The 26,078-nt window shown below is 48.6% G+C and overlaps 1 protein-coding gene across 2 annotated transcripts in view; it reads left to right on the top strand.

The window, feature by feature from the left end:
- Positions 1–26,078, top strand: part of GSG1L (GSG1 like) — a 249,972-nt gene that overhangs the window by 75,483 nt on the left and 148,411 nt on the right. For both annotated transcript variants that reach the window (XM_061153996.1, XM_061153995.1), the window contains exon 2: positions 11,146–11,193. In XM_061153996.1, coding sequence (XP_061009979.1) covers positions 11,146–11,193 — 48 coding nt within the window. The remainder of the gene's footprint in view (positions 1–11,145; positions 11,194–26,078) is intronic.

Genomic DNA, 26,078 nt, shown 5'->3' with positions numbered 1-26,078 from the left:
TCTTCACTTAGGATCTGCTGGCATGTTTCTTTACTTTCTGCTCCTGGTGCTGAAGGCCTTGAATCCAGCCCAGCGAAGGTGTGTGAATTTTCGCCCTTGCCAAACAGTTAAAATTGTTTCTCTTTGGTCACATTTGTTGGGGGGTCCAGGACTGTTTTCCTTTGCTCTCCCAGCAAGTCAAAGACTCCTACTATACAGACAACTAGCCTAGTGCCTGCCCAGAGGTTGGGCTCCATGGAATCTGGGTCTCAGAACCAGAGGTAAACTCAGAACCAGCCATGTTTGGGCATCTGGCCCGACTTCTTGAAATACAGCCCCATCTTGATGGATGCTGACTTTTCCTGGAGTCCTTTTGGAGGGCATCTAAGACTTGCCTTAGAAAGAATAGATTTTTCTAGAATCTGCTTATCCTCCTAGGGGCAGCACAGAGTAGTGGCTAAATGCAAAGGATCTGTGATGGGCCATCTCCATTTGAATCCTGGCTCTACTTTCCGCTGTGTGACCTTAGACAAGTTATGCAGTCTGTCTGTGCCTCAGTTTCTTCATCTGTACAGTGGGGGTGGCAGTTTGTAAAGCAGATTGGATCTGGCCCCTCACCCATGGGGCTCCCTCCAGATGCCCTCTTCCTACCCTGCAAGTTCACCATCAGATGGGACATGGAATTAAGTCACGATCTTCAGACCAGGATCTGGGGACCCAGCCAAGGACTCTGGGACCACCCCCAGCGCCCCTTCCTCTTGCTGCTCATCTTCCTGCTGCCAAGCAGATCTGGTGCCTGTGTGTTCATGCCGAGGGTGACTTGGCTGACCCTCAAGGCTCCTCATGCCTTCTGCCAGCCTTGGGCATCTGCCTCTCACCACCTCCCTGGATTGTGCTCGTGGCCCTGCCAGGCTCCCCCCACCTGCTCAGGCTGAGGTGGCACCATTACAGCCTCCTGCTTCTGGCTTGGGAAGACATCCAGGCTCTCTCTCCTTCGGAGGAGCGCAGTGTGACTCTAACTTGGGATCCAGGGACTGAATCGAAAATAGCGCTTATTTACGGAGTCAAGCATGGGGCAGGCATCTTCTCACACTCCCTTCTGTTTTCATCCTTTTTGGCAAGCCTAGAGGGCAGATCCCAAAGGACTTTCATCTGGCAGCTGAGGCAAAGGCTCAGACCAGTGAAGCCACTTCCTGAGGTCACGGGGCCAGGAAGAGGCAGAGGAGGGATTTGAACTCACGTCTTATGGCTTTGGAACCCAGACACCTCCGTTCACCTTTCTAGGAGGGCGCCCTGGGAGCTGTGATGAATGACAGAGGGATGTGGGTGTCAATGCATCAAGCTGATCCCTCGCAGGTGTTGCCTGATTTAAATCCTAACTGAAGACATCTTGTTTTATACCTGTTACCTCATTTAGCCCTTTAGCAACACCATGAGGCTGAAATCATCACCCTTTTCCTGGCCAAAAAACCCAACCAAATAAATGAAAACCATTGTTCCCCCAGAGTTCCCATAGCTGGCAGGTGGCAGAGCTGGGTTTTGAACTATGAAGTCAGAGCGCAGGCTTTTCACCAGGGAGCACGGCCTGCTTGGCCCCCACGGGTGCCCAGGGCACCCGCCTCCCCTGGCCGCCTCCACCATGAGCTTCATTCTCAAGAAGATCAGACCTGGAGGAGGGACCTCGGGGTAAGATTCCTGGAATCATGAGTGCGTGGTGAGTCAGAGAGGAGGTGGCTCTGACCCACCGATTGTCTCTGGGGTGGATTCTTGGAAGACTCATTTCTACTGTTCCTGCCGAGAACCTGTGCCAGGCGCTCCCCTTGGTGGCAGGATCAGAGCACCAGCTGACACACTGAAGATGTTGTGTTGAGGGCAATTCCTGAGCCGCCTTCACCCTTAGCTCAGCCAGGTCCCACAGACGGTGGGTCAGAAGGAGTCAGCAGCTAGAGCAGGCCAGGACCTCTTGGGTTGCGTGTTTTATTCCCATAATGCTAAAAGTCAACAGCCCCAGTAGGGTGACGCCATAGGGTTTGAGAAGAAATGACCTTCCATTTGTCTTTTCTGAGCAAGGATGCAAACCTTTCAAAGAGACATTTAGATAGAAACCTTTAGTATTTGTTTCAGGATAACCCCACTAATAGTCAAGTATGGTTGTGAGAGTTGGACCATAAAGAAGGCTGAGTGCCAAAGAATTGATACTTTTGAACTGTGGTGCTGGAGAAGACTCTTAAGAGTCCCTTGGACAGCAAGGAGATCAAGCCAGTCAATCCTAAAGGAAATCAACCCTGAATATTCATTGGAAGGACTGATGCTGAAGCTGACGCTCCAATACTTTGGCCACCTGATGTGAGGAGCCAACTCTGAAAAAGACCCTGATGCTGGGAAAGATTGAGAGCAGGAGAAGGGGATGACAGAGGATGTGATGGTTGAATGGCATCATCAACTCAATAGACTTGAGTTTGAGCAAACTCCAGAACATAGTGAAGGACAGGGAGGCCTGGTGTGCTGCAGTCCATGGGGTTGCCCAGAGTTGGACATGACTTGCCAATTGAACAACAACAGCAACTCCACTGGTGGTGGGGGTGGTGGGTGCAGAGAGAAAAGACTGACCATGAAGCAACAATTTCCAAGCTGAGGTGGGTACATGGGACTCTCATACTAGCCTCTCTGCTTTTTTTTTTTTTTAATTAAAAATTTTTTTTTTTTGCCTCTCTGCTTTTGCAAAGGATAGGAACTCCCCATATTATGATGGTTAAAAAGTGTATTTCAGAGACAGTGCTGATTTGCTGGAGTCCAAACAAGCTAGTCTGGCTGTGGAATGCCCTGGGTCCCTGCCTCCTCTGTACAAGTCAGTCTCTTTCATGATGGAAAGCGCTTTGGAAAGATACAGACCTGGGTCCAGCTCCCAGTTCTCCTGCTCCCTGGCTGTGTAACCTTGGGTAGGTCACTTTGCCTGTGTGAGCCTCAGTTTCCTCATCTGTAAAGTGGGGATGGATACTGACTTCATACAGTTGTGATGTGTGCCAAGTTCTTAGCATGCTGCTTGCCCTGGACTCTTCCTGGGTCACTGGATCCTGGATCCTGGGCAACGTGACAAACTCTAGCTTCTACCTGATGGTGGATAGATTTGCTATTGACAGTGCCACAGGGGCCAAGCTGTGCCCCAAGTAGAAGGGCACAGTGTCTTGGAAGGTGAAACACTGGGAATTCAGGGAGACATCCCTTCAGGGTGGGGCAGGTGATTGGTGGATAATACTTGATTCTTGGTGGGGGAGCTGGTGGACTTGAAGGCTGGGGATGGGTCAGATATGGGGAAATGGAGGGAGAGAACATGTTGAGATCGAGAGGTGGGAAAAGGGAGGTTATAAATCTGAACCACCAGGCAACAAGCAGCAGAAAAGGAGGTGAAAGGTGGCCATTAAAAATATCACCTCCAGGCTGATCTCCAGCCTCCAAGCCCTCTGTGTTGGCAGCTGTGAGGCTGGGCACGCCTCTCTGATTGCCCCTTCCCTCTCAGGTGGGCCCCGAGACGCTCTAGAGCTCAGCTTTGTCTCACCTTGACCTGGCCACACCTGTAGGATTCTGTAGAGCCGCCCCCATATGGTGTAGTCCTGGGCAAAGGCCGTTTGTGAAACGCTCTTCATTTACTCATTCCATCACCATGTCGTGTCCGGAGCATCTGTTACTGTACAGGCTACGAGGACACAGCAGCAAATGAGACACGTGGTCTCGGAGCTTCTGCTTGTCTCAGAGATGCTGTCTGGGCACTGTTTATTCACTAGTTTTAATTTTCATGTAGTTGATTTACAATGTTGTGTTGATTTCTACTGTACAGCAAGGTGATTTAGTTATACACACACACATATATATATACATTCTTTTTATATTCTTTTCCATTATGGTTTATCACAGGATATTGAATATGGTTGTCTGTGCTATACAGGGAACCTTGCTGTTTATCCATTCTACATATAACAGCTTACATCTGCTAACCCCAACCTCCCACTCCATCCCTCCCCCAACCCCCTGCCCCTGACACCTGCCAGTTTGTTCTTTATGTCCATGAGTCTATTTCTGTTTCATAGAGAGGTTCATCTGTGTCATATTTTAGATTCCATGTGTAAGTGGTCTATGGTATTCGTCTTTCTTTCTGACTTACTTCACATAGCATGATAATCTCCAGTTGCATCCATGCTACTGCAAATGGCATTGTTTCGTTCTTTTATATGGCTGAGCGGTATCCATTGTATATATGCAACACATCTTTATCTATTCATCTGTCGACTGACATTTAGGTTGTTTGCATGTCTTGGCTATTGTGAATAGTGCTGCTATGAACATGGGTGTGCATGTATCCTTCTGACTTAGTTTTGTTTGAATATATGCATCTGAATACTGTTCAGATGAGCTGGGAAACATCCTCTTTTGGTGCACAGATTCTGAGCGCTCGATACATACACTTTAACATTAGATCAGCGGCTCCATGAGGGCGGGCACTTGCCTCCTGGTTCACTGCTGCATCCCCAGCACCTTGAGTGGTGCCTGACACATAGTAGGTGCTCAATGGATGTTCACTGAATATAATTGCATGAATATCAAACACTGGTATTGGGAACCAAAGAGAAGTATATTTTCAGGGATCAAAATTAATCCAAACATCCTCAAGTATCACTGCTGGTTGTGATTTAGATTCCTAGGATTGAGAGGGAGAGAGAGAGTGAAGGAGAGAGGGACAGAGAAGGGGAATGATTTCATCTGCACTGTTGTATTGTTTTCCAAATGGTCCAGAATGTGGTCAAGCCCACAGCCCAGGCATATCTACGTGTGTATATAACCCACGTAGAGGAAAAGTCCCCATGCATCCCATAGAGAACCCAGACAATAAACACATGACCAAATGCATACACAAGATCATTTTAGGTGGAGACTGTGGTGAGACTATGAAAGAGAGAAGCATCCAGGGTGAGGGCATGAGGGTGATGGCTAAGGAGGGGTGAGGGCCACCTTGGGTAGGGTGGCGTACTGGTTGTTGGCTATTCACCCCTCCACCTCTGTCCACTGCCCCCTGTGCCATGAGAGACTGCTCTACTCAGGGGCAGTGTCCAGACTCCCGCGTCCTCTGGTTTCCCTTTGGTTCCAGCCAGCGGGAGGCATCGGCAGGAAATCAGAGGGCAGAAAGCGGAGAAAGCTGGGGTTGAGACTTCCCTGGTGGTCCAGAATCTGCCTGCCAGTTCAGGGGACATGAGTTTGATCGCTGGTCCTGGAAGATCCCACATGCTGCAAGGCAGCTAAGCCCATGCGCCACAGCTACCAAAGCCCACTCGCTCTAGAGTCCATGCTCGGCAGTCGGAGAAGCCACCGCAAGCAGAAGCCGGTGCACCGTAACGAAGAGTAGCCCCTGCTCGCCACAGCTAGAGAAAGCCTGAGTACAGCAGTGAAGAACCAGTGTGGCCAAAAAAATGAAAATAAATCCATTTTAAAAAAAGTTGGGGTGGTCCTCCTCCCCTGCCTCATTCTCACCCTGTCGAGGTTTGACAGTAACCACATTCCTCTAAGGACTGTGTGGTCCCCAGACCAGCAGCATCAGCAGCCCCTGGGAATTTGTCAGAAACGCAGATTCTCAGGCCCTACCCCAGAATTTCTGGTCCTGATGCTTGCTTCGGCGCGGCTAAGCTCCAAGGGGCAGGTCCTTCTCTGTGGCTTCACCTCTCGCAGCCTCCTTTCCCTTCCTAGCCCCTTCAGGCTGGAGCTGAGGGCTCCCCACTGTTGCCGGTCCCTCACCCCTGTCCCCACGTCTATGAATAGACACTTCACTCAGCAGCCTGCGGCGAGCCCCTTCCAGGGTGCCATCTGTTTCCTGCTGGGACCCCGACTGGTCCAGATGGCCAGGATGTTAATTCATATTCCTTTAGACAGAGCATATATCCTCTAGGTTACCCTCTAGTCCACACAGGCTTCCCCAGTCATTCCTGGGTATTGAGATCTCATGAATTGGCTACCTTTGGGGTGGGGCTGGGTTCCAAGTCCTATCCATTGACCACGGACCTTGAAGTAAGAGGCAAAGATGAAGATCTTGTGCTGGATATTTCCCTTTGAGGCTATGGTGGGTCTGCATCACTTCTTACCAGCAAAGTTCTTCCCATGAGTTTATTTCTCTGGTCCTCATGGGACTGAATATCCATTCTCTGGGATAGTGAGAAATTCAGACTTCACATAATGCAGGTTCCCTCCCAGCCCTGGGGTGATGTGAAGTTTTCAGGACTTTTGGGAGAACCTCTGGTCTTCTTCTGGGAGAAGGAGGTCAGAGGGGATCAGAGGTGGAGGAGCGATGGGCAAAAGGGCATCTTCAAGGGGGCACAGATGAAGCAGCTAGCAGGCAGTGTCCTTGGGTTTGAGGGGAACAGTGGAAGGCGTGGGGCCATGTCCCTGTAACTACCGTAATTACAGGGGCCTTTATCCCTGTAACTACCGTAATTACAGGGGGCCTTTATCCCTGTAACTACCATTTGGCTGGACTCCTGCCTGCTGAGCGGTCCTTGCTGTGCTGCCCGGTGTTGGCGCCGAGCCCTGCGGACCCACCCGCTAATAAGCACTGCAGAAACACTAGCATTAATGATCATCCTTTTTCTGGATAGGGAAACCGAGGCACCAAAAGGTTCATGTTGATGTCGCATGTCTGGTAAGTGATGGAGTCAGGCTGGAACCCAGGCAGGTCTGGCTCCACGGCCACATGCCACCAACTCCATGGTGGTGACCCAGAGGTCAATCTTCTCTCTCCTCCCACAATGTACATGTCTCCTCTGACCCCTGTGTGGGCGCTGACAGTGATGATGATGATGACAGTCACCATCTCCTAAGCTTCTACTCTTTTTTCTTAAGAGAAATATTTCATTTATGTATTTGTTTGGCCGTGCCAGGTCTTAGGTGCATCAAGTGGAATCTTTTGCTGCGGCACTTAGGATCTTCTTTAGTTGCAGCATGCAGACTCTTGGTTACAGCATGTGGGAATCTATTTTCCTGACCAGGGATCGAACCTGGGCCCCCTGCATTGGGAGCGTGGAGTCTTAGCCCCTGGGCCACCAGGGAAGTCCTTAAGCTCTTACTCTGTTCCAGGCGTCCTAAGTTGTTGGCCCATGTTGAGTCTTTATAACACCCCTACAGGTCTGTGCCTGTTCTACAGATTAGGAACTCAAGGTCCAGAAAGACTGGGAGCTCACGTGACAGGAAGTGATGGAGTCAGGATTTGGGCCCGACCCTACTGATTCCAGAGTTCAGAGGTTGGCCACCCTGCTGTCCTGCCCTATAAACACTGCCGCTTGAAGGAGTGTCCAGGGCAATAGCACCGACCGCCACTAAAATGACTTTCTATTGCTTTTCTAATGCTGAAAATAGATATTTTTATTTAAAAATATATATTTAAAATAAGATATATTTATTAAAAAAATAATAAATATATGTTTATTTTTGGCTGTGCTGGGTCTTCATTAATGTATGCTGGCTTTCTCTAGTTGTGGCGAGTGGGGGCTTTTCTTCCATGTGGTATGTGGGCTTCTCATTGCTGTGGCTTCTCTTGTTTCGGAGCACAGGCTCCAGGACGCATAGCCTTCAGTTGTGGCTTAATTTCCCCAAGGTATGTGGGGTCTTCCTAGACCAGGGATTGAACCAGTGTTCGCTGCATTAGCAGGCAGATTCTTAGCCACTGGATCACCAGGAAAGCTTCAAAAATAGATGTTTTTACAGATCAGATTAGAGGGTGAATCTTACCCTGGTTGTCTGACTAGAATCACCTGGGGGCTTTGAAAACCCACTGATGTTTAGGCCTCCTGCTGACCAATTAAATCAGAATGTCTGTGGGTGGGCTTCCCAGGGCTGAGAACCACTTACGCTGGGTGACCTTTAGGATCCTTCCTGGCTTCCCTGGTGGCTCAGTTGATAAAGACTGTCTGCAATGCAGAGGACATCATGTGAAATGCCGGGCTGGATGAAGCACAAGCTGGAATCAAGATTGCCAGGAGAAATATCAATAACCTCAGATACACAGATGACACCACCCTTATGGCAGAAAGTGAAGAGGAACTGAAGAGCCTTTTGATGACAGTGAAGAGAAGAGTGAAAAAGCTGGCTTAACACTCAACATTCAGAAAACGAAGATCATGGCATCTGGTCCCATCACCTCATGGCCAATGGATGGGGAAACAATGGAAACAGTGACAGACTTTATTTTCTTGGGCTCCAAAACCACTGCAGATGGTGACTGCAACCATGAAATTAAAAGACACTTGTTCCTTGGAAGAAAAGCTATGACCAACCTAGACAGCATATAAAAAGCAGAGACATTAGTTTGCTGACAAAGGTCCATCTAGTCAAAGCTATGGTTTTTCCAGGAGTTGTGTATGGATGTGAGAGTTGGACTATAAAGAAAGCTGAGCACCAAAGAACTGATGCTTTTGAACTGTGGTGTTGGAAAAGACTCTTGAGAGTCCCTTGGACTGAAGGAGATCAAACCAGTCTGTCCTAAAGGAAATCAGTCCTGAATATTCATTGGAAGGACTGATGCTGAAGCTCCAATACTTTGGCCACCTGATGGGAAGAACTGACTCATTGGAAAAGACCCTGATGCTGGGAAGGATTGAAGGCAGGAGGTGAAGGGGACGACAGAGGATGAGATGGTTGGATGGCATCACTGACTTGATGGACATGAGTTTGAGCAAGCTCCGGGAGTTGGTGATGGACAGGGAGGCCTGGCGTGCTGCAGTCCATGGGGTTGCAAAGAGTTGGACACGCCTGAGTGACTCAACTGAACTGAACTGAACTGCAATGTAGGAGACCTGATTTTGATCCCTTGGTCGGGAAGATCCCCTGGAAAGGAAAATGGCAACCCACTCCAGTATTTCTTGCCTGGGAGATCCCGTGGATAGAGGAGTCTGGTGGGCTGCAGTCCATGTAGTTGCAAGAGTCAAACACGCCTGAGCAACTAAATCCCCGTCATCCCCAGCTTTCTGCTTCCGTGGTTCGAGGAAGGTATGCTGCCCTCAGGCGGTGGTAACAGGCCACAGCTCCAAGATCTTATTGACAAGCCTCAGTGTGAACACTTGTCTTCAGTTTTATACCCAAACGAAATCCCTTGTTCCACATATAGATTTAATAATGATTGTAAAAAACATTAACGTTTTAAGAACTACTTCTGAAAGCAATTAGCCAATATGTTAGTTTGATGCCTTTCTCACAAATGGTTAGCTAACTTTTATCATGGAACTAAGACTGTAGAACCAAAAAAATCTCTTCTGAGTTTGGATTTTCGTCATTAGACTTGTTGACGATTGATATATCCAGGCTTTCTTATGTCATCACTATTATTTTTCCTTAAACCTCAGCTTTGCCCTGCACAGGCAGTGTGGGCCAATTTTGACCATCTCTGCTCAAACATCTTCTGTTTGGTCTACTCCACATAGAGGAAATGGATGCGTGAGAGTCATTTTATTTAGCCCCTAGAGGATTTTCCCCATGTACATGGAGCTATGTTCTCAGAGAGTTGCTTTCAGGACCCTGATGCTCTGCAAATGGGAATAGATAGCTAGAACAACTTTAGGGCATAGAGTTTGGAGCCTATGGACTTGGGTTGAATGTGTCAGTTACTGTCTATGTGGTCTTGGGCAAGTCACTTCAGAGCCTCTGTTTGCTTGTCTCTAAAATAGGGATTCTCAGAACGACATTGCAGGCTGTTAAGGAATTAAAGAGAAAGCAAACATACTTTTACAATAAAACTACTCAACAAACTAGGAATAGAAGAGAGCTCCGCCAGTTGATAAAGAGTATCTATGAAAGGAATATCTATGCATGCGTGCTCCGTCATGTCCAATTCTTTGTGACCTCATGGACTGTAGCCCACCAAACTCTTCTGTCCATGGAATTATATATAGTATATATACATTCTTGTATATAGTACATTATAAGAATCCACTAAAAACTACCAGAATAAATGAATTCAGCAAGATTTCAAGGTACACAGTCAGAATAAAAGTCCATAAAAATATTTTAATTTCTTTTAGAATCAAAGAAAAAGAGAAAAATTTCGATACACTGAGTTGGGCGAAAAGTTCATTCCAGTGTTTCCAGGTATTATGGAAAACCTGAACGAACTTTTTGGCCAACCCAAAATAATGTTAATGCATTAATGTTTAACCAATGCATTTGTAAAATATAATTTCTAATTTAAATTTTTTATTGAGGAAGAGACCCCAAAGGCAAAAGAACCTAGGGTCCACAAAGTCTTAATGGGGCCCTTGCTGCTCGTATGAATTTGACGGTAAAAATTTTCCCTCTCTAGTTTTGAGAGGAAAAATATAATGTAAAGAAAGTTTAAGGTGATGCATTCAAAACCCATGCATTCTTAAAGTGTTAGGTGCTCAATTGTGTCTGATGCTTTGTGACCCATGGACTGTGGCCTGCTGGGCTTCTCTGTCCATTGAATTCTCGAGGCAAGAATAGTGGAGTAGGTTGCCATTCCCTTCTCCAGGGGATCTTTCCTGACCCAGGAAAGGGATCGAACCCAGGTCTCCTGCATTGCAAGCAGATTCTTAACTGTCTGAGCCACCAGGGAACCCTGGGCGGGGAGGAGGTGGGGATGGGGTGTGGACAGAGAGGCTGATGGAGCCCAGTCCTGCGTCCACGTGAAGGAATCTGGGCTTGATTTTGGGATGGTGTTTTGAGCAGGAGTGTGTGTCCTTGCGTGTGTGCTTGTGACATAATGTGTGGTGTGAAAATACCCCTCCAGCTGCAGTGTGGAGAGTGGATCAGACAGAGGCCCAGGGAGCCCAGTGATGGCTTCTGCCCTCGTCCTGCTGGGCCTGGATGGGGTGGAGGCCGAGGAAAGGGCCACAGGGCTTTGAGGAGGTGCAAGCGACAAGGCTGGATGGATTGCACTGGGAGGTGACAGGAGGTGGCATCACAGCGGGAGCTGTTCAGTTGAGTTTGCATCTTTGCCATCCACATTCCTCGGGGTGTTGGCTTTCTGGGAATTAAGGTTAGAGAAAGAAGCTGCTCAGGTTAGACATGCTTGGGCCGCCGCTCAGTCTGGGGCTCCTGGGAGGGGGAGAGGTGAAAGCCCAGAGCTCTCACTTCCTCTCATATTCTGAAAATCTTTCTTTTCTTTTTTTTCCCCCAAAGGTGAAAAATGCCGCAGCTTCATTGACCTGGCCCCGGCTTCAGAGAAAGGTAGGTGTGGCCCAGCTCAGGTGTGCCCGCCTTGCCCTCTGGGACACTTCCCGCAGGCCTGGGAGAGCCTGTCTGTTAGCACCCCTGGGTGGTGGTGCCCCAAAGTGCCAGGATCCTGTTGCAAAGCTTTGAGTTCCTTGAGTGGTCAGAGCAGTGGGAGAGGCAGGTGGAGGGTCCTCATCTTGCCCCCTGCCACTCTCCCCACCCATAGTGGGTGTGTGGTCCTGAGAATCCTTCCGCTTCTGCTACTTGTAGAGCATACTGGGACTTTGGGGGAGGTAGGATGGGTGTGTGGAATTTAGGGTCAGGCAAGACAGTGCTGGGGGCATTGCCTCCCAGTATAGGATTTGTCCTTGGAAGGGAGGGAAGCCAGATGTTCTGTTTCTGCCATCTCATGGGTGTGGGGAGGTCCAGCCTGATTGGACACTGTTTCTCAGACAGGATCTACTGATGTTCAGGGCCAAATATCAGAGATTTTGAGCCCAGTGACACTCAGATAGGATGACTGGGGGTGGGCTGCAGCTTATGTAGGGGGCAGAGTAGTCAGGATTACGTTTAGTTGGAAGTAAAGTGTTAATAAGTGTTTGTCACTCAGTTGTTTCTGACTCTGTGACCCCATGGACTGAACCCACCAGGCTCCTCTGTCCATGGGATTCTCCAGGCAAGAATACTGGAGTGGATAGACATTCCCTTCTCCAGGGGAACTTTCCTGACCCAGGGATTGAACTTGGGTCTCCTGCATTGCAGGCAGATTCTTAACTGTCTAAGCTACCAGGTGACCCCAAATAACTGGCTTCAGTGGAGAAATGTGTTTATAGCTTTTACAAAGATTTGAAATCCAGAGTGGATCTGCTCCATACAGTCCTCAGGATCCCAGCACTTGAGGGTCCTCTCCATCATCCTTTGTCCTCGTGGTCTAAGAGGGCGGTTGGAGCTCCAGCTGTCACATCTGTATTCCAGGCAACAGGATAGAGGAAGGGCAAGAAAGAACGGGCAAAATCTTGCGTGTCAACTGGGTTCCAGAAGTTGGCCCATGATATGGGCTCACTTCCTCTTTGCCAGAACTTGATTATAGCTGCAAAGGAGTCAGGGAAATGAGATCGTAATCAGCAACCTTGGGCTCAGCTAAAAGTCAGGGGTTCTATCATTGTGGGGGGGGCAGGAGAATGGATACTGGAGGCTGTGCTGTCACAAGAACAGAGGGCATGGCTGCCTCCCCACCTGCCTACCCCCCACCACCAAGGAGAACCCCTGCCAAGAGCAAACAGGTGTGCAGGGCCCTTTAGACAGCCTGGAGATTAGGAGAGGTCTCTGGTCCTGGGAGTTGGGATCGGGAAACAGGCAAGGGTTCAGTCTATGCATAGTTCAGACTATGCATTGGAGTCCTGTATTTGTATACATCCTATTCAAATATGGAGGGCCTTGGTAGGCACTGTTGTTGTTCAGCCACTAAGTTGTGTCTGACTCTTTTGCAACCCCATGGGCTGGAGCCCGCCAGGCTCCTCTGTCCATGGGATTTCCCAGGCAAAAATATTGGAGTGGGTTGCCATTTCCTCCTCCAGGGAATCTTCCTGACCCAGGGATTCAACCCATGTCTCCTGCATTGCAGGAGGATTCTTTACCACTGAGCTGCCAGGGAAGCCCTTGGCAAGCATGGGTCAGGGAAAATTAAGTCCAGGACATGTGGCCACCCACAGCCCCTGCTGGTAGGGCTGAGTTTGGGGTTTCCTTGCAGTGTCAGGAGGTTTAAGAGCCTGGAGGGCCAGGACTCTAACCCCTCCAAGGTGTTGGCAGAGATGGGGTAGGCAAGGGGTGTGTGCCATTGAGGCTGATGACATTCCTGTCTTGCACACACTGTCCCCTGGGAGAGCTCTGGCCAGGTGACAGCTGGTGAGACTGAGGGGCCTGTGATAGGAGGCCTGCGGTGCCCTCAGGCCCAAGACGAGGCTGGACTCCCCTGCTGAGCAAGCATGTGGCCATGGGGACTGCCTCCTCTATTTCCTTTGATTCCCTCCCACACTCTGTAGCGACCCTTGTATTGCATCTTAGAAGTCAACACCTGCATGTAGCCATGCCTGAGGTTTCGGGCTGAGCGACTCAGACTGTGCCTCTCAAACTGAGATCTCCAGAAAATACTGTGAATACAGCTGCCAATAAATGACTGATACGTGATTGATTGGATACCATGTGCCGGGCACTGGGCCGTGCGCTGTGAATGTATTAACTGGGAAGCCTCCCCTCAACCTTGTGAAGAAGGGGCTGACTTTCTCTACCCACTTGACAGATGAGGAAACTGAGGCTTAAGAGATATTAAGCCACTCACATCTCATAAGGCAGGGGTCCCCACCCCCTGGGCCATGGATGGGTGCTGGTCTGTGATTAGGGACTGGGTCACAGCAGTAGGTGAGTAGCAGGTGAGTACTGTATTTATAGCTTCTCCCCATCACTCTCATTACTGCCTGAGCTCTGCTTCCTGTCAGATCAGCATTGGCATAATAAACGTAATGCACCTGAATCATCCAGAAACATCCCTCCCCCGGACCCTTGGTACGTAGAAAAATGGTCTTCCATGAAATCAGTCCCTGGTGCCAAAAAGGTTGGGGATCGTGTCATAAGGGGCAGAGCGCACACTCCACACCCCACCCTTTTACTGCAGGTTGCCTGGAGGCAACCTCTATGATGCCCATCCCATAATCCCCAAGGCCTTGGAGTTTCTGGGTCACCTCTGCTCCAGATCTGATTCCAGGAAGCATGACCATGTGTTGTTCTTCAGTCATTCAGTCATGTCTGACTTTGCAGTCCCATGGACTGCAGCACGCCAGGCTTCCCTGTCCTTCACCATCTCCTGGAGCTTGCTCAAATGCATGTCCATTGAGTTGGTGATGCCATCTGACCATCTCATCCTCTGTCATCCCCTTCTCCCACCTTCGATCTTTCCCAGCATCAGTGTCTTTTCCAATGAGTCGGCTCTTTGCTTCAGGTGGTTAAAGTATTGGAGCTTCAGTTTCAGCATCAGCCCTTCCAATGAATGTTCAGGGTCAATTTCCTTTAGGATGGACTGGTTTGATCTCCTTGCAGTCGAAGGGACTCTCAGGAGTCTTCTCGGTGTGTGCACATGTGAATGTGTGTGCATGTCCAGTTGAGGGTGAGGGTGTGCTCCTGTGAGTGTGCACATGGGTCTTGTGTGTGTGCCTGCGTGCACACTGGTGGGTGAGTGTGGGCAGGGAGGCAGGTATGTGTGTGTGCATGTAGGAGTGTGTGGATGTGTGTACATGGGCATGTGTGTCCGTGTATAGCAGCAGGTGGGTTTCTCTTGCCTCCTGCTGGGGGCATCAGATCTTTATTTCTGCTTCTTTTACAAGGACCCAGGGCCCCAGAGAAGTTGTTTCTTTGTGTTTACTAGCCTTGTGATTTTACTTTCAGGGCTTGGCGGCCACACCGAGGACCTTCCATCTGTGTATATGAAAGTGTTTATAAGGAGGCTGAGTGGGCTGGTTTTGCAGACCAGTTTTCACGGACTTGCTGCCTCTCAAGCACTTAAGGTCTCCCTCGGGACTGGAGGGGTTTGGTTGTGGCAGCCCGGTGGCCAGTTCCCAAGCCTCCTGGGCCCTCCCAGGGGCACCTGCAGGAGTGATGTGCTCCTAGACCCTCTGCATGCTCCCCAAGTCCTCACCATGTTGACTGTCCATTTCATAGGTGAGGAGCCTGAGCTACAGAGAGGGAGGGATTGGTTCTGGGTCATGGTGATGTTGCAGCCCACGTGTGTTCTCTCCCTAAGTGCACTCTTCTGCCAGACTGTGACTTCACCTGCTTCCTACTGTGACTTCCTGCCTGCTCTGCAAAATCCAATCGTAATCATTAGTGTTAGGTGACACTAACAAGGACTGGCTTTCCTGCAGTGCTTGCCACGTGCCAGGCACTGTTCTGAGAACTTTACACCCATTGGCTCATTTAATCCCCATTTTACAGATGAAGAGACTGAGGTCTAGAGAGTTAATTGACTTGCCCAAGGTCACATAGTTAGGACACTGGGATTTGGACCTGAGCCATCTGGCTCTTAAATGCCTGGTTCTTCTGCTGAAAAGCTAGGCCTTTCGAGACACTGTGTGTGTGTGTGTGTGTGTGTGTGTGTGTGTGTGTGAGTGTGTGTGATTGAGGCCCTTCTCAAACGGCCCCCATCTTTGCCATTTTCTCCAATACTCTCCTGTCTGTCCCTCCCCTACTCTCTCCCCTGGCAAAATATGTATCTGTCATCAGTGTTTTTACCATGACATATTTTCTTTGGTTCTCTTGATCATTCTAGCTTTCTGCTTCACGTGGGAAATCACTTTCCATTTTAAACCAGCCTAAGCCACATCCACTTTTCATCTGGATTCCTGCCACAGTCTCTTAACAGGTTGCATCTTTTTATTTTTGCCCCCTGTTGCACTGGTAGCCAGAAGGATCTTTTGAAAGCATAAATCATCTCATGTGGTTCCCTTTAAAACCCTCTTTTGGCTCCCATCTCGCTCAAAGGAAAAGTCAGCATTCTCATTGTGGCCTGTGTGATCTAGGGGATCCGGCCCTGGACATACAGGAGCCCTTCTCCTGAGATCTCCCCCTGTCACCACACTTCAGTCTCCAACATCTTTTTTTGTTGCTGTCCAGTCACTAAGTCATGTCTGACTCTTTGCGACCCCATGGACTGCAGCACGCCAGGCTTCCCTGTCCTTGACTGTCTTCTGGAGTTTGCACAAACTCATGTCCATTGATTTGGTGTTGCTATCTAAACACCCCATTCTCTGTCGCCCTCTTCTCCTCCTGCCCTCAATCTTTCCCAGCATCAGGGTCTTTTCCAGTGAGTCAGCTCTTCGCATCAGGTAGCCAGAGTACTGGAGTTTCAGCTTCAGCGTCTGTCCTTCCAGTGAATGTTTAGGATTGTTTTCCTTTAGGATTGACTGGTTTGGTTTCCAAGGGACTCTCACAAGTCTTCTCCAGCACCACAAAGTCCTTACTGTTTCTTGAGTCGGCCAAGCTAGTGTGTGCCCCAGGATCTTTGCATTTGTTTCCTGCTCCTGGAACACTGTTCTCTCAGTTCTTGGCACAGCTGCTTCCTTCTCATACCTCGAATGGCGTATCTTCAGGGCCGCCTTCCTTTAACATCCTTAGAGCAGCCCTTCCTCTTGCCATGTTCTTTGCTGCCCCCTTCTCTGTTTGGTTGTCTTTATATCATATATGAAATGTGTCCAGTGCTTCTTTGATTAACAGTGGTCTCCCCTGACAGACTGTCAGTTCCATGAGGGCAGGAATTCTGTCTTATTCGTGACTCACTGTATCCTCAGGGCCCAGAGCAATATTGAATTAATCAAAATATAAACATTGATTTTTTTTTTTTTTTTACTGTATACACGTTATCAAAATTATAGCAATTCTTACATGTATAAATGAGAAATGAAAGTCTCTTATAAGCTCACCCTTAGATAGTCACTGGTAATTGTTTGATTTATTAGTCCTTGAAGAAGGATAGAAGGATGAAAGATAGGTAGGTAGATAGATAAATACACATATATGTGCACACACATACACACAGTGGCTTCTCTGGTGGTTCAGACAGTAAAGAATCCTCCTTCAATGCAGGAGACCCAGGTTTAATTTCTGGGTCGGGAAGATTACCCTGGAGAAGGGAATGGCTACTGACTCTAGTGGGTACTCTAATATTCTTGTCTGGAGAATTCCATGGACATTGGAGCCTGGTGAGCTACAGTCCATGGGATTGCAGAGTTGGACACGACTGCGTGACTAACACAAATGTGCGCGCGCGCGCGCGCACACACACACACACACACACACACACACACACACACACATATACAGTAAGTCCCCTATATATGTTCCTTCAAGTTTCAAACTTTCAAAGATGTGGACATGCATTCCATCAGCGTCAGGCATGAGTGAGATTGTAGCCTTCCCTCCGTCTCCTGTTGCTGACAATCCTTCCGCTCCACCGTCTCCCACCTCCCCTCCCTCCTCCAGTCAGTAGCTCTTCTTGCCTGTTCGCTTGATGCCAGCCCCTGTGTGCCAGCTCTTGTACTGTGCTTTTCAAGGTACTGTACTGCAAGATTAAAAATGTTTTATTTTCTGTGTTTGATTTTTGTGTATTATTTATGTGAAGAGTATTATAAACCTATTACAGTGTAGGACTACATAGCCGCTTGTGTTAGTTGGGTACCTAGGCAAACTTTGTTGGACTTATGAACAAATTGAACTTAGGAATGTGCTTTCAGAATGAAACTCATTTGTATATAGGGGACTTACTGTGTACTTATATACCTGTATAAAATTGTAGATTGTTTTTTATAGCAATACAATAGAACTCACCTTCATCTTTTGGAACAACTGTGTAATAGCCCATCACATAGAGACAGTTTATTTAATCAGGCCTTGTAGGTGGACATTCAGATTATATCCCCGGTACACTTTGAGAATCTTGTATCGTAGCTGAATAATAGCAACCTGTACACACATCTTTCTCCCTTACAAGAACGGGGCCCTCCAGCGCTCAGCCCAGGAGGGCTCAGGAGCCCCGCTGGCAGAGCAGAGTAATAGGTTCTCTGACAAAGATCTTCCCAGCAGGCCATGGGAGGCACAGGAGGAGGAATGAAAGGTGGTTGAGCAGTTTATGAAGATGAAATGTGCAAATGCAAATAAACAGCAACGGTTGTGTGTTGTGAACTTGATATTGAAAATGCAGGGGAAAAACTTCCTAATCTTCGGCTTCAAACTTCCCTTATCTCTCCAAATCTCAGTCTCTTATTCCCTGGGGCCAGATTACCAAATAAAGTGACAATCTGGATAACTGTTAAGCCTAGCATGTTGGTCAGCAATAGCCACCGTAATGCTGTATAACTAACCATCTCCAAACTTGTTGGTACTCAGTATTTTTTTTTTTTTTTTTTGCTTGCATGTCTGGGGTTGACTTAGGTCTAACTGATGTAGACTGTCTGAGTTCCAAGATGTAGACTGGGCTGAAGTCTGTTCCATGTATGTTCATTTTAGGGACCAGGTTGTTGTTCAGTCACTCAGTTGTGTCCGACTCTTTGCGACCCCATGGGCTGCAGCATTTCAGGCTTCCCTGTCCTTCACCATCTCCTGGAGCTTGCTCAAACTCATGTCCATTGAGTCGGTGATGCCATCCAACCATCTCGTCCTCTATTGTCTCCTTCTCCTCCCACCTTCAGTCTTCCTAGCATCAGGGTCTTTTCCAATGAGTTGCCTCTTCACATTAGGTGGGCTTCAGTCTCAGCCTAGGGGCCAGGTAGAGGGAACAAAAATGCAAGGCGGCTAACTGCACAAGCACATTTAAAACCTTTGCTTGCCTCCTATCTGCGAACATCCTATTGGCTAAAGCAAGTCATGTGGTTGCAAACAACATCAATGGGGCAAGAAATGCATGACCCATGCGGAGGGGAGGATGGAGTGGGAATAAATGTTCGCTGAACGATAGTCTAATCAGCTGGGTCACCACCCCTGGGTCTGACCACAGGCCTTAAGGATGATTGGCAGCTGGTTGTGCTGAAACCGGCCCAGCTGGATTTCTGGATGTATATGTGTAGGGATGACTCATTTTCAAAAATTTTATTTATTTTTATTTTTGGCTGTGCTGGGTCTTTGTTGCTTTGCACGGCTGGTTGCAGTGAGCAGGGGCTCCTTTCTAGTTGTGGCGCTCAGGCTTCTCGTGGCGGTGGCTTGTCTTGTTGTGGAGCACAGGCTTTAGGTGCGTAGGTTTCAGTACTTGCGGCTCACTGGGCCCGAGAGCTCCGACTCAGTAATTGTGGCTCATGGGCTTAGTTGCTCCACAGCATGTGTTATCTTCCTGAACCAGGGATGGATTCCATGTCCCCTGCATTGGCAGGCAGAGCCACCAGGGAAATCCTGAGGGTGACTCATTAATTTGCTTATCAAGGTCTCCTCTGTTTATTGTCATCTCAAAGTGACTTATTTATTTGTCTCAAAGTGTCCTAAATGCTTGGGGGGAGGTAACGGCTGTTCATTCCCTCACCAACCAACCAACCAATCGAGCCGCCCCTGTGTGCCAGTCATCTGCACACAGGGCTTCCAATTCAACACAGATTTTCTGAGCACCTACTATGATCCAGGCTGTGGGCTAGGCTTTGGTCAGGGGTGTGTGGGGATGAATGAAGTGAAGGTCCCTGCCCTACAGGAGTGGAAGACAGCTACGTAAATGGTGATCAGGCATCGTGGAAGGGCTCCAACCGAGGGACAAAGAGGATGCCACCTTCCAGTACAGAAGGCTGGGGACATGATGGCTGCCACCTTTAATCCTGCTGCACAGGGGTGGGGTCCATGAGGAGTCTGTCCTTTTCTTTTATTAACTGCCCCCACCCCTCAGTAGAGATCTAGCCTGTCATTTGTCAAGGTGTGGTGTGGGAAAGTTCCCAGCTTCTGAATCTGAGGTTGGAGCTCCCACTCAAAGGTGGGTGGGTTCTCATTGTGAATGAATGAATGAAGAATGAGTAAAGGAAGGAAGGAAGGAAGGAAGGAAGGAAGGAATTGAGCCTGTCATGATTCATATTTGCCATCAAGGCTGCACCAGTAACCACCCACTATGATTCTTCAATGCCCATCCATACACACCGCGGAGTGCTGTGTAATCTATAACTGCTCCCAGCAGCATAGATGCTGGGCAAATGAAGCCAGATTCACAGGAACCCATTGTACGTGATTCCATTTGTATAAAACTGGAAAATAGGCAAAACAGATCTTTGCTGTCAGAAGCCAGGACAGAGATTGTCCTTGAAGAGCAGGTGTGACTGAAAGGGAACCCGTGGAGGGCTCTGGCAGCTGGCGAGGTTCTGTTTCTTAATCCGGGTGCTAGCTACACAAATATGTTCAGTTCATGAAAGTTCATCAAGCTGTACTTTTGTGATCAATGCTCTTTTCTGTATATGCGATCCTTCCATAAGAAGTCAAGCAAAAAATTCCCACACTGAATTCTAAATTATCTTTCTAAAGTGAAAATCCAGCTCCATCAGCCTGCTGCTTAAAAGCCTTTCCTGGCTCGCAGACGTACACCATGTAACAGGACCTTCGTGTTCTAATGTGTGCCTGTTCCTCCCACCTCCTACAGTCCCTCATGTGGGTCTTGTACATTTCTCCCCAAACTCTCCATCATCTCTCATGCCTCCTTGCCTTTGCATATTCTCTTCCCTCTGCTGACCTGGCAAACTTCTGTGTGTCCTTTAAAACCCAGTTGAGACATGATCTCTTTTGAAGGTACTTAGGCTTCCTAGATGGCTCAGCTGGTGAAGAACCCGCCTGCCAATGCAGGGGACGCAAGAGACACAAGTTCGATCCCTGGGTCAAGAAGATCTCTTGGAGAAGGAAATGGCAACCCGCTCCAGTATTATTCTTGCCTGGAGAATCCCATAGACAGAGGAACCTGGTGGGCCACAGTCCATGGGGTCGCAAAGAGTTGGACATGATTGAGTGTGCGCACACACACATAGAGCTCATCTTATTGGAACCCATCACTCTGCCTTGCGGTGATCTCCTCTGCCAGACTAGACACTCCCTGAGGACAGGCACTGCATCTTCTCTAGACCTTTAGTGGCTCCTGAGCTGCCATGGAGTTGGCACACAGCAAGAATTTAATAGAGGTTTGTTGAATGAAGGAAGAAAGGAAAGAAAGAGGGAAGGAAGGAACGAGGGCCATGTTTTAGACACTGGGTGTCCCATCTGGTTTTGGAGACCTGGATCTCAACTCCAGAAGCTGTGGTCTGCTCCGTCCCTCCTGGGCTGAGTTGTGTTTGAAGGCATCTCTGCCTGCTTCTTGCTCGTGTTTCCCAGAGAGCTGGGATTTCTGGCAGCCATCAGCTGGCAATTTCTGTGAAACAATCTCCAAAGCTTGTAAGTTTCATTTGTTTAATATTTCAGGAATGTGTAACAAGGTGGTGGCTCTGCGACCACAGTCCCGAGTCTTGCGTGAGTCATTTCTCACTTGAGTTCCCATAATTGTCTCTTGTTGGTTCCCTCAACCTCTCTGTTCTCCGTCTGAAATCGATTTACAATTCTGCTGCTCACTTAATTTATTTAGTGCGTTTTATTGATTTATGCCATAGAACTGAAACGTGCATAGATCAGAACATGCTGAAGGGAAGGGAGAGAAGAACCAGCTTCCACAGCTGCCCAGACTCTGACACTAGAGCTGCAAGCGGGTCACCCACCGGCTGCAGCCTGAACAGAGTCGCTGGTGCATCCTGGTGCCTGTGCGTTAATCCTGGGTGATCTTTTCACCCTGGCTATTTGAGGACCTCCCTGTGACCTTCACCTGCCAACTCAAAGATCCTGACTCTGTCAAGTCCTCTCTGGCCCCCAGACTGAGTCAGTTACACCAACTTTGGTCTCCTACGTTGCTTCATTTGTGTCCGACTCTCTGCAACCCGATGGACCATAGCCCACCAGGCTCCTCTGTCCATGGAATTTTCCAGGCAAGAAGACTGGAGTGGGTTGCCATGCCCTCCTTCAGGGGATCTTTCTAACTCAGGGATCGAACCCGTGTCTCTTACGTCTATCTGCATTGGCAGGCAGGTTTTTACCACTAGCACCACCGTGGTGGCTCAGATGGTAAAGAGTCCTTCTGCAATGCAGGAGACCTGAGTTTGATCCCTGGGTTGGGAAGATACCCTGGAGAAGGAAATGGCAACCCACTCCAGTATTCTTGCCTGGGAAATCCCATGGACAGAGGAGCCTGGGTGGGCTACAGTCCATGAGGTCACAGAGAGTTGGACACGAGTTAACAATTCAACAACTGGGCTCCCCCAGAGCCTGACAAAATGGAAACTCTGATCGTTTCATCCACTGAGTCACACTTCAGGACACAAAGAGGCAAGAGACCAGCTCGAGTGGTTCACACGTCCGTTCTTCCCTCTCACCTGCCATTCCCAGCCAGCATGGAGCTAATTCTAGGAGCCCTCTGACTGTGGGTGGGAATCATTGTCTGTCTGAATGGTCCTGCTGCTTCCATGGAGGTAGGAAAGGGGTGGAATATTCCTACAGAAGGGTATCGTTGCCTGGCCATTCTCAACAAAGTCACAACACAGACCACCTCACCTGGTACCATTGCATCCTTGGAGGCAGGCTGCACCCTTGCTTTCAGGGAAGGGCTGTGGGGACCTTGTCCCCCTTGCCTCAGGCCAGTGGCAGCATCCCTTGGTGCCAGGCTGTATCCCAGGAGCTGGGACAGCAAGGAGAACCCCCACCTTCCAGCTTCCGATCTCTAGGAGCTGTCTAGTGGGGTCAACACATAAAGAGGTAGAGAATCATCTGTGAATCAGGGACCCAGAGTGGGTGGCCAGAGGTCTGTGGAAGGAATGAAGACAGTCTGGCGGGGGGTGGGGGGGCCATGTGGGGAGGGCCCTGGAGGATGAGTGGCATTCCTTCTACTGCACAAGGGGCACTGCGGTGGAGGAGGGTGTCATTGCTGCCAGAATGAATGGCCTGTGCGGGGAAGGTCCCATGTGGGGAGGGCCCTGGAGGATGAGTGGCATTCCTTCTACTGCACAAGGGGCACTGCGGTGGAGGAGGGTGTCATTGCTGCCAGAATGAATGGCCTGTGCCAAGATGTGAGACCCAGTACCCTTGTGCCAGGCATGTGGCAGATGTTCTATAGACATTCGCTGAATGACTGAAGAGTGGAAGGAAGGTAGAGCCCAGAGAGGTTAAGTGCCTTGCTCAAAGTCACAGAGCAAATTTAGGTTAGACTCAGACTCATCCTCCAGGCTCCTGAGGTCTTTTCATCAGGATCCTGCCCACCCTGCCAACCCCACTCATCCTTTCTCACCTCCCCTTCCTTCCCACCCATGCCTCCAGCCTCATTTTCTCTAGCATCACACATGGTCCTCCCACCTTCTTCATTCTGCCACTTTATTTTGAAATTCTGGATTCCTCTAATTACATGCTCTTATTAAAAGTGATTGAATCCCTGTGCTGGTGGAGGATTTCTCCCGGAGATCACAACATCCAATAATTGCTTTAGTTGCTCTAATTCCAATTATTCAAGATTATCTTTCCAGGTAATTAGGTGTCTGGGTAGTCTCGCCTGTTCACTCTCTCCGAAAGTGTCATATTAACCCCAAACGGTGACCAGCTTTCATGTTTCATAATTGGAAACAGTTTCTCCTTGGTGAGAAGACTCTGTTAAGTGTAAACAGTGGTAATTTACATTTTGAAGTGACTCCTTGGTCTTATCATACTTTGGTGTGAGAAATTAGCTCAGATGCTTAAATCCAGCCCTTTGCCCTTCAGTAGCACTGGGGAAATAGGGCTTGCTGAATTACATTGGGTTGGAGGAATTTGAAGGATGGCTCCTTTGCACATCCCAGAACAGTCTATCCATGAGCCGGTTCCTTCTAGATTTCTGCCTGGATGGGAGGTCTTGGGATAGTATTTGCAATAAAACTCTATTTGGTTTCAGTCTTGCATTCAAACAGAGTCTTCCCTTGAGACAAATGATGAGTTCTTCAAATGAAATTATACAGTCAAGGCCACCATGGACAGGATGTGGTTACCCAGTGTACAACTCTGGGGGTCATGATTTGTCTATGTGAATGGCATAGAATTGGGCAGTGCACAGGGGTCAGGGATACACAGACTATGTTAAGGAAGACAACATTCAATATACAGGTCTATACCTGTACCTCATTGCAGAACCACACTGCCTGTGATGAGCAAGAGATTTATAATCCTATTTTATTGTGTCTCTTTTTAAATTGATATAATTTTACTGATATGATATGCAAACAGTAAAGTGCACAGGTTTTAAATGTACATTCAATGAATTTCAAGAAATGCATGAAAGGCATGAATACATTTGTGTAGCCCACATCCTTGCCAAAATACGCAACCAGGGCCAGCTTGGACACGTGACCTTATAGTCACATAGGGTTCCATGCATAGAAGGGCTCTCCATTTGGTCTAATGCTGCACTGTCACTGTCTTGAAATTATTAATAACTTTTGCAAGAGGCCCTGAATTCTTACTTTGCACTGCCTTCCTAACTTGGGCTGTATTCTGCCCAATATCTATATTATTATTCACTTATTGTTTTGCTTTACATTGATTCAGTTATAGAGTCAAATTATTTTCACCTCATCCTGAGCAGTGAGATCTGTCATTCATGGTTTTAGTGTACCAGGGCCCAAGGCCATATAGGTTGTGATGATGGAGCTGGGTTCGAACCCAGACCGGTGGGCGGCAGAGTCCTTGTGCTTTTATAATTCTACTTCCTGCCTTGATGAATGTGTGACAAAGAGTCAGTTGTGTCTGACTCTTTGCAACCCTTTGAACTGTTAGCCCATCAGGTTCTTCTGTTCATGGGCTTTTTTTCAGGCAAGAATACTAGAGTGGGTCACCATTTCCTCCTCTAGGGGATCTTCCTGACCCAGGGATCGAACCTGTATCTCCTGCATTGGCAAGTGGATTCTTTACCCGCTGAGACATCAGGGATGCTGCATTGATGTGAGCTATTAAAATAGGAAAAGAATCCCTGTAACTAGGGAAGGACTAAAAGGTGGCTCAGTGGTAAAGAATCCATCAGCCAAGCAGGAGACGTGGGCTTGATGACATGGGATGAACCTTGGACATGCTTCTCATCTTCTTTATAGTTCACTTTCTTCATCTGAAAAATGGGGATAAATAGTGTTCACTTTGTGGGGTTCTTCTGAGAACCAAATGAGATGATCCACGCCTGGGGTTAGTACAGGGTCTGATTCAATCAACACCAACTTGAATGACTGATTATTCCATTGTATTTCCCCTGTCTCCTCAACTTTGGCTCAACCGGCTAGAAAACTAACTTGAAATGAAACTCAGTTGGTGTTTCTCAACCAACCTTTGCTGAATCATGCACGGAATTCCACTCACTGCTAAATATTCCACATCTCTTGGTTCATTTAACTCTTTTGACAGCTCTTTGAGGACTTGCGGCTATCTCTGGTTTACACCCAGCGAAATGGATTCAGAGAAGTTGAGCTACTTGTCTGAGATCACACAGCAAAGCGATGTATCCCATTCCTTTGCTGTCTCTGCCACACCTCATGGGTCTTTCCACCCTACTGGGGGCCTCCTGGCCCCTCATCTGCTCCTCAGGCCCAGGAAATTCTTTGGTTGTCTTTGCTGTGTGTTTTGACCCAGTGAGGCGGCCCCATTGGCTCAGAGCTGTCAGAAGCTGTGTGGAGCAGAGGGAGGTGGCAGCTGAGAGGACCCACGGTTGCTCCTGGCACCCTCTGCTCCTCACGCATCACATCTGCTGGCTCCCGCAGACTCGTCATTTGCAACCATCTGCCGGGCTCCCTGGAGGCGCGAAGTCTGGGATGTGACTTCCCCAAACACGCTGCCTTTAGCCTGTGTTAGGAACAGAGGGCTTTAAGTCCCTGAGACCTTACCTACACCTTGAGCCCGCTAGGAGCGATGGGCTTAAAAGAGAAGCCCTTTCAGAAGGAGTGTCCTGAGAGGGCTGAAGCCCCCGCCCCGATTTGCTCCCCAGGAATTTGCTCCCCCAGGCCTGGCGTGGGTTCTAGAACCAGCTTTTCTCCAATGGGCTCTGCTTCACTTAGGCGTTTGCTTAAAATGAAATTTTGAGTTGAAAAAGTCCTGTGTCTCTTGGCAGGAGTGCCCTGGTCACCTGCTTGTCCAGAGGATCTCTGGCCTCGTGGGCTTCTGGCATTTAGCATGGGTTTTGCCAAAGGCAGAGAAAGCCCCAAAGTGTGTGTGTATGTGTGTGTGTGTGCGCATGCATGCATTACAGAGACACCAGGAAGGAACGTGGTTTCTCCAAATTTGGTGTCTTGTTGGTTTCATTACACACACCCCTTGCTTGGCCCATCTCT

This window comes from Dama dama, chromosome 10, assembly GCF_033118175.1.
Source record: "Dama dama isolate Ldn47 chromosome 10, ASM3311817v1, whole genome shotgun sequence".
In the NCBI taxonomy this organism is placed as follows: domain Eukaryota; kingdom Metazoa; phylum Chordata; class Mammalia; order Artiodactyla; family Cervidae; genus Dama; species Dama dama.
The sequence above is the reverse complement of the archived record's forward strand: the minus strand, read 5'-3'. Positions and strand labels throughout refer to the sequence as shown.